General features: G+C 43.3%; 1 protein-coding gene and 5 non-coding genes across 6 annotated transcripts; all 6 read right to left on the bottom strand.

The window, feature by feature from the left end:
- Nucleotides 1–45: 45 nt before the first annotated feature.
- LOC129858940 (60S ribosomal protein L7-like) lies at nucleotides 46–8076 on the bottom strand. The gene is made up of 7 exons (XM_055928184.1): nucleotides 8000–8076; nucleotides 7372–7471; nucleotides 6511–6677; nucleotides 5975–6112; nucleotides 5362–5471; nucleotides 2784–2994; nucleotides 46–94 (listed from the first exon to the last, which is right to left on the bottom strand). The coding sequence occupies exons 1-6, from the start codon at nucleotides 8011–8013 to the stop codon at nucleotides 2786–2788; spliced, it is 738 nt and encodes a 245-aa protein (XP_055784159.1). The 5' UTR covers nucleotides 8014–8076; the 3' UTR covers nucleotides 46–94; nucleotides 2784–2785.
- On the bottom strand, nucleotides 310–401 carry LOC129860241 (small nucleolar SNORD12/SNORD106). The gene has a single exon (XR_008760334.1). It is a non-coding gene; the product is annotated as a small nucleolar SNORD12/SNORD106 (small nucleolar RNA).
- LOC129860250 (small nucleolar SNORD12/SNORD106) lies at nucleotides 5127–5218 on the bottom strand. Its single transcript, XR_008760343.1, has one exon. It is a non-coding gene; the product is annotated as a small nucleolar SNORD12/SNORD106 (small nucleolar RNA).
- On the bottom strand, nucleotides 5607–5698 carry LOC129860245 (small nucleolar SNORD12/SNORD106). Its single transcript, XR_008760338.1, has one exon. It is a non-coding gene; the product is annotated as a small nucleolar SNORD12/SNORD106 (small nucleolar RNA).
- Nucleotides 6226–6317, bottom strand: LOC129860244 (small nucleolar SNORD12/SNORD106). The gene has a single exon (XR_008760337.1). It is a non-coding gene; the product is annotated as a small nucleolar SNORD12/SNORD106 (small nucleolar RNA).
- On the bottom strand, nucleotides 7150–7239 carry LOC129860248 (small nucleolar SNORD12/SNORD106). Its single transcript, XR_008760341.1, has one exon. It is a non-coding gene; the product is annotated as a small nucleolar SNORD12/SNORD106 (small nucleolar RNA).
- Nucleotides 8077–8469: the final 393 nt, after the last annotated feature.

Raw genomic sequence — 8469 nt, 5'->3', positions numbered from 1 at the left:
ACAACAGATTTTTAGACACCAGAGTTATGAGACAAGACCAATAAGTTCCTTTTGATGTTTATTGTACAGACTCAACAGCATCCTTTGGAAAAACCTGGAAGACAAGACATTTTTATATTTAATACCAGAAAACAAGTTTCTTACAGCAAACACAGTTCCAATGTTTAGTTTGAGATCCGTTGTCACCCATGTTCTAATGTTTTCAAGCACCGAGCACAAACTTTGAACTGAGCATCTAAAATAAAACACAATTTCCTTTAATTCACTTAGTAACTAGACGGGAAAACATCCTCGAAGTGCCAGTAATTCAATGTGGTTTCAGACAAAATGGCTTATTTTTCAGACTGGATTCACCAGAGTCGATAAGATGGGGAAAAAAGTTGAGCATCATTAACCACATTGTGTTAAACAGAAACTGGACACTTAGGAACATACCCATAAACAATGTTCAAATGGTTTTGTTCTCAATCGTTGCACTGGTATAAAGCTGATAAAGGCAGTAGTCAACTAACCCTGACAACACAAGAACCGATTCATCTAGGTCAAGATCTTGGATTCAAAAGTGAACAAACTTGGGCTTAAACTAAATCCTAAACACACGTCGGCTTTCCAGAACCAGGGTCCGAGTCTACGGACATCAGTCGTGTCCCCCAATAATCTTTCCTTCGTCCCTAAGTGTGCCCACGTTCACTTCCACTCCTCACTCGAAAGGAAAAATGGCCGTTATAAGAAATAGGATGGAAACTCCCATCTAACCCATAGCCTCCAATCCAATGCTTAAATACACTGCTCAAAAAAAATAAAGGGAACACTTAAACAACACAATGTAACTCCAAGTCAATCACACTTCTGTGAAATCAAACTGTCCACTTAGGAAGCAACACTGATTGACAATAAATTGCACATGCTGTTGTGCAAATGGAATAGACAAAATGTGGAAATAGGCAATTAGCAAGACACCCCCAATAAAGGAGTGGTTCTGCAGGTGGTGACCACAGACCACTTCTCAGTTCCTATGCTTCCTGGCTGATGTTTTGGTCACTTTTGAATGCTGGCGGTGCTCTCACTCTAGTGGTAGCATGAGACAGAGTCTACAACCCACACAAGTGGCTCAGGTAGTGCAGTTCATCCAGGATGGCACATTAATGCGAGCTGTGGCAAGAAAGTTTGCTGTGTCTGTCAGCGTAGTGTCCAGAGCATGGAGGCGCTACCAGAAGACAGGCCAGTACATCAGGAGACCGTATGAGGGCAACAACCCAGCAGCAGGACCGCTACCTCCGCCTTTGTGCAAGGAGGAGCAGGTGGAGCACTGCCAGAGCCCTGCAAAATTACCTACAGCAGGCCACAAATGTGCATGCTCAAACGGTCAGAAACAGACTCCATGAGGGTGGTATGAGGGCCCGACGTCCACAGGTGGGGGTTGTGCTTACAGCCCAGCACCGTGCAGGACGTTTGGCATTAGCCAGAGTACACCCAGATTGTCAAATTCGCCACTGGCGCCCCGTGCTCTTCACAGATGAAAGCAGGTTCACACTGAGCACATGTGACAGAGTCTGGAGACGCCGTGGAGAACGTTCTGCTGCCTGCAACATCCTCCAGCATGACCGGTTTGGCGATGGGTCAGTCATGGTGTGGGTTGGCATTTCTTTGTGGGGCCGCACAGCCCTCCATGTGCTCGCCAGAGGTAGCCTGACTGCCATTAGGTACCGAGATGAGATCCTCAGACCCCTTGTGAGACCATATGCTGGTGTGGTTGGCCCTGGGTTCCTCCTAATGCAAGACAATGCTAGACCTCATGTGGCTGGAGTGGTGTGTCAGCAGTTCCTGCAAGAGGAAGGCATTGATGCTATGGACTGGCCCGTCCGTTCCCCAGACCTGAATCCAATTGAGCACATCTGGGACATCATGTCTCGCTCCATCCACCAACGCCACGTTGCACCACAGACTGTCCAGGAGTTGGCGGATAATTTAGTCCAGGTCTGGGAGGAGATCCCTCAGGAGACCATCCGCCACCTCATCAGGAGCATGCCCTGGCGTTGTAGGGAGGTCATACAGGCACGTGGAGGCCACACACACTACTGAGCCTCATTTTGACTTGTTTTAAGGACATTACATCAAAGTTGGATCAGCCTGTAGTGTGGTTTTCCACAAGAATTTTGAGTGTGACTCCAAATCCAGACCTGAATGGGTTGATAATTTTGATTTCCATTGATAATTTGTGTGATTTTGTTGTCAGCACATTCAACCATGTAAAGAAAAAAGTATTTAATAAGAATATTTAATTCATTCAGATCTAGGATGTGTTATTTTAGTGTTCCCTTTATTTTTTTTGAGCAGTGTATTTGTGGAAAGAATTGAAGTGCACACATCAAGAGAAAGAGAGAACGATCTGAGCTGGAGCAATGATCGAAGACCAGGTCATCGTGTAAAAGTGAAAATTGATCCCAGATCAGCGCACTCTGAGAAACACACATCCCCAGAAGTTCAATTTGAGTCCCAAATGGCACCCCAAATCCCTATATAGTGAACTTCTTATGGGTTGAACTAGTACACTATATAGGGAATAGGGTATCACTTGGGATACACACCTACAGGTTCCCATCTCACCTTAACCCCTGCCCCCCCTCCCCGACATTCCCCCCCAAACTCAGTCCTTGGGACCCCAACGTGTGAACATTTGTGTTAGCCCCAACAATACAAAGCTTGTTGGGGGGAGGGGGGGGGGCTGCATCCCCTGGAGTCCAGAGGACCGAGGTCGGGAAACGTTGCCTTAATCTAGTCACCTCTAGTTCATCCTCCTGATGAGTCTGTTGATCTGGTCCTCCCTGTTTCCAGCATCGCCTCCCTCCACGAAGTGAGTCGTCTTCTTGTTCATGCCGCCGCGGGGTGAGGACAGTTTGAAGGGCCACAGGAAGTTGTTGGCGGGCTTGAAGTTCTTCCCGACCGTGTAGATCTCATGGATCAGGTCCTCCACACAGATGATGCTGTATTTACCTGGAGGGACGAGGACAGAGTGAGGACTGAGTGTTAATATGCGTTTAAAAGGGCAATCTGCAGTTTAATTCAAAGAGCCGAGGGATAAAAACTGATTTAAACTGAAAATGATAAGACATATGGAAGGACTGACCACCCAGGAGATTATCAATTTAATCAAATTTGAATGTGACAATTCAGTGCATTTGGAAAGTATTCAGACACCTTGACTTACTCCACATTGTTCGTTAGCCTTATTCTAAAATGATGTAAAAAATCTTCAGCAATCTACACACAAAACCCCATAATAAATATATATATATATATAATAAAGCGAAAACAGGTTAACTTCTGGGAAAATGCAGAGCGCCAAATTCAAATAAATGACATATAAAAAAATGTAACTTTCATGAAATCACACATGCAATACACCAAATGAAAGCTACACTTGTTGTGAATCCAGCCAACGTGTCAGATTTCAAATTTTGTTTCTATCTGAGCGCCGTCTCAGATTATTGCATGGTTTGCTTTTTCCGTAGTGTTTTTTAAATCTGACACAGCGGTTGCATTAAGAACAAGTGTATCTAGAATTCTATGTTAAACATGTATCTTTCATCAAAGTTTATGATGAGTATTTCTGGTATTTGATGTGGCTCTGCAATTTCGCTGGATATTTGAGGCATTTCTGTAAACTGAGATTTTTGGATATAAATGTGCACATTATCGAACATAACATACATGTATGTGTAACATGATGTCCTATGAGTGTCATCTGATGAAGATTATCAAAGGTTAGTGATACATTTCTCTATTTCTGCTTTTTGTGACTAATCTTTGGCTGGGGAAATGGCTGTGTGTTTTTTGGACTTGGCGGTGATCTAACACAATCATATGTTGTGTTTGATGTAAAGCAATTATTATTATTTTTTAAATCAGACACGATGGGTAGATTAACAAGATGTTTCTTTCATTTCCTGTTTTGGACTTGTTAATGTGTGAAAATATCATATTTCTAAAAATAAAATAAAAAATGAATTTCCCGCGCTGCCTTTTCAGCCGAATGTTGTCAAGGGGTTCCGCGAGCGGAACGTCCTAGAAAGGTTAAGCACATCCTGTTCCCATTGATCATCCTGAAGACGTTTCTACAACCTGATCCCAGTCCACCGGTGGGAAAAGCAATTTATTGGACATGATTTGAAAGGGTACACCTGTCTATAAAAAGGTCCCAGAGTTGACAGTGCATGTCAGATCTGTCAGTAGATCTGAGATCTAATTGTGATGAGAATAAAACTATTTCTAGAGTGTTGAATGTTTAAGAACACAGCCATAAATGGGAAATTGGAAAAAAATATTGCACTGCAGACTAACTAGGGCTGTCCGTCCGACCAAACTGAGCAATCTGGGGAGAAGGGCCTTGGTCAAAGAGAAGAGCAAGAACCTGACAGTCACTGACATAGCTTCACTGTAGGGATGGGAGAAGCTTCCAGAAGGACAACTATATCTGAAGCACTCCAGGAATCAGGCCTGTATGGTAAAGTGGCCAGACAGAAGTCACTCCCCAGTAAAAGACACATGACTGTCTGCTAGGAGTTCGCCAAAAGGCACCTAAAGAACTCAGACCATGAGACAATATTCTCTGGTCTGATGAAACCAAGACTGAACTCTTCAGCCTGAATGTCAAGCGTCCCTTCTGGAGGAACCCTGGCACCAACCCTACGGTAAAGCATGGTGGTGGCGGCAGCATCATGCTGTGGGGAAGTCTATCAGCGGCAGGGACTGGGAGACTAGTCAGGATCGAGGGAAAGATGAACAGAGCAAAGTACAGAGAGATCCTTGATGAAAACCTGCTCCAGAGCGCTCTGGACCTCAGACTGGGGCGAGGTTCACCTAGTATAACAAAGCAAGTATTGCTTTGTTATTATGGGGTATTGTGTGTAGATTACTGAGGGAAATACTATTTAATCAATTTTAGAATAAGGCTGTAAACTAACAAAATGGGTCTGAATACTTTCCTAATGCACTGTATATAGCAGATGTTATTGCTGGTGTAGAGAAGTTTCCAGCTAAAGGTTATTGTACAGTAATGGGATATCCATGTCCCAAATCACTAAACGCAGTGGCCTATTCTGCCATTTCAGATAGCAGTCTTTTTCTCTGTGGTTTCAGACAAATTGGCTTATTTTTCAGACTGGTTTCACCAGAGTCGATAAGATGGGGAAAAAAGTTGAGCATCATTAACCACATTGTAGTTATAGTTTGAATGACAGGACAATCATTACAGGGCAGATTTGTCCCATCATGCTCGGGATCATATTGGCCCCAAAGGCAACCCATCTTGTCTATTACGGGCGCTTGAAGCGATTCAGTCCCGTATAAGTAAATGCGTACCCAGGGCCTTGTCGACCAAGGCGTTGTCTGTGAGGGCGATGCGCTGCTTGGTCATCCTGCCATGGCCACGCTTGTAGATCAGCTCGCGAACAGACTTCAGGTTGGGGTACCTGGGAAACAAGAGCAGGAAAATACCATCTGTGAAACAGCACGCAGGTAGCGTAGTCACAACAAAACAGTGAGAACTACTGCAGCTGCACCCAACATTTGGTTCATTTCATACTGGACACGCCACAAGTAATATCAATGTGGTTTCAGACAAATTGGCTTATTTTTCAGACTGGTTTCACCAGAGTCGATAAGATGGGGAAAAAAGTTGAGCATCATTAACCACATTGTGTAAAAATTCCAGACAATTACTGCAGCAGAAAATAAGTTGTACCACTACCTTAAAATCAGTGCCAAGTAAAGAAACACAAAACCATAAATGTCAAATTCAACCGGCCTGTCCACATCAAAGCAGGGGTGTATTCATTAGTACAAACCTGTTTGCAACATGAAAAGCTCCGCTACGAAAACGAGCATTTCTTGTTGGCCAATTCAGGCTAGTTCCTCCCTACATTGGACCGTTGGCTTCCTAGTGAATACACTGTGGTAGTAATGTCAGCCTTACCCCCAAGCGATGTAGGGCTCGGCGATCCTCAGCATGTTGATGGAAGCCTTGTTCAGTTTGACGAACACTCCGTTGAAGATCTGCCGCAGACGCATGAGCTGGAGGACCTTGCGCACCTTGGGACTGACACCGTTGATACTGAAAGGGGGGGCAGAAAGAGAGGGCGAGGGGCAGGGGAGAGAGGTACAGTGTTAGAATTGTTCAGCACAGCATTACTTCTCTTAATTTCAGTCGGCTTTTAGTTTACATTCAATGTGGTTTCAGACAAATTGGCTTATTTTTCAGACTGGTTTCACCAGAGTCGATAAGATGGGGAAAAAAGTTGAGCATCATTAACCACATTGTGTAGAAGTTTTAAAGACAACATGGTCACCGGCTATACCAAGTAACAAATAAAATCAATGTCCAGGTAACGACTTAAATAGATCCATGTTTTACCCATCACCTGAGCAATGGTGTACGAGACAGACATGGAAATCTGACAAAAATAACAGGGATAAAATATGCATTTAGCGGTCTAATCCACAGAAACATACCCCCTGATCCTGATGACGAAGGCCAGCTTGGGCTCAGCTGGGACGTAGAAGTTCCCAACCTTGCGGGCTGTCCGCCCCATGCGGATCTCACGCCGGTACATCTCCCTGTACTCCTTGTGGTACTTCTCAGCCCTCTTGTAGATCAGGTGCCTGGTCACCTTACGAGTCTGGGGATATAAGGCATCAACCATGAGTCAGAACAGAACATCACAGCTAGGTAACACCTCTTGTTAACTTCACAGTATGACCAGAGTTAGTTTTTCAGCAGGATGTGGGGCATTCACCCACCACTGTACAATGTAGAGAAAAGGCCAATTATTATAACCTCGGACTTGACAGTGTTGATCAAATAAGTACGTTAATTTGCTTTAACTTCTACTAGTTTAGACGGTGCCACTCTTGGTTGTATATCTTCCAAATTTAGTGTTGGATCAATGAATTTATACACATTTGTATAAACCTGGAATTAATTCATAATTTTATGCCTGAACATAGTTTAAACTGATCAAATACATTTTATTTGTCACATGCACCAAAATACAACAGGTGTAATAGACCTTACAGTGGAATGCTTACTAACAAGCCCTTCAACGACACAGTTTCAATGTTAAATCTAACAATGATTATTTAAGACATTTCTATGTGGTTTCAGACAAATTGGCTTATTTCAGACTGGTTTCACCAGAGTCGATAAGATGGGGAAAAAAGTTGAGCATCATTAACCACATTGTAGGTATACAGTTTGAATGACAGTGGGTAGCTATTAAACCCCCCCCCCCCCACACACACAGTACATCAAATGCATCTAAGGAGATTCTATGCCTGCTAGTTAGGTTAGTACTTGAGTTAGTTCAAACTTACTTTTTTTTCGGCAAGCATCTTCTTGATCCGCATGGTCTTCATGGTGGCGAAGGCCTTCCGCCTTTTCAAAAGGCTCTCAGGGACCGCCGGAACCTTTTTTCTGCAAGAGGCATCAATTTGTTTAGAGTATGGGGGGAAATAGTTTAACATGGAAGTGACTGACTGAGGAATAATAACTTAACGAACCAAACATGTTGTGGAAACTGTTAGCGTTACCTAGCTAGCCATTTCCAAAACGTGAGCCCGACGTGAGTTAACCTGGCTTGTTAGTTTTGCCGGCCGAAGACAGACGCAAAGTCTACTTTGTGATATTGCGGGGCTCAAACAGCGAAATAATCATAAAATATACTTTACAACTCATTGACAATATGCAAGTAAAACTACGAGCCACGCATATAGGTTAAAACATGTGCAAATGGATTCGCAAGCCGGGAATGTTTCTAAACACATCCAGGCCCCGAGTCAACCAAATCAACAAAAATATCGTAGAGTAAAAAACGCCACTCAACACTACCGACGCGACAAACATGTTCTTTAGCTGGCGATAACTAACTTAATGTCAAATAACGTTGGCTATTTGTTAAATTAGTAGATGGGCATAGATTCTGGCAGAGAAGAAATCACTTACTCTACGTCCGCCATTGTGTCCACCGAGAAAGAGAAATTATCTCATGCGCATGCGCGAGTTAAAAGCTTGTAGGACCCCAATCGCTGTCTATTAAACTGCCTGAGAAGAATTTCCTCTTGCCGCTAATCTCGCAGTGTCTGCCCTCCAGTGGCGATTTTAGCATGTAAATCTTGGTGGGACAAACTCAACATGAGAAACGGTGCACACGAACTGTTAGGAACTACATTTTTATTTATTTATTATTGAACCTTTTTTTAACTAGGCAAGTTAGTTAAGAACTAATTATTATTTACAATGACGACCTACCAAAATGCAAAAGGCCTCCTGTGGTGACTAGGATTAAAAATACAAATAAATTAAATAAAAATATAGGACAAAACACACATCACCACGAGACAACACAACACTACACAAAGAAAGACCTAAGACAACAACATAGCATGGCAGCAACACATGACAACACAGCATGG

Source organism: Salvelinus fontinalis, chromosome 7, assembly GCF_029448725.1.
Source record: "Salvelinus fontinalis isolate EN_2023a chromosome 7, ASM2944872v1, whole genome shotgun sequence".
Classification (NCBI taxonomy): Eukaryota; Metazoa; Chordata; class Actinopteri; order Salmoniformes; family Salmonidae; genus Salvelinus; species Salvelinus fontinalis.
Note: the sequence above shows the minus strand (reverse complement) of the source record. Positions and strands in the feature narration are given on the sequence as shown.

What these genes read in the sequence shown, in the direction of transcription:
- LOC129858940 (XM_055928184.1), bottom strand. An exon ending in GAGCCCTACATCGCTTGGGG is followed by an intron (nt 5,472 to 5,974) that starts GTAAGGCTGACA and finishes CTTGTTTCCCAG; the next exon opens with GTACCCCAACCTGAAGTCTG. An exon ending in CTTGGTCGACAAGGCCCTGG is followed by an intron (nt 2,995 to 5,361) that starts GTACGCATTTAC and finishes TCGTCCCTCCAG; the next exon opens with GTAAATACAGCATCATCTGT.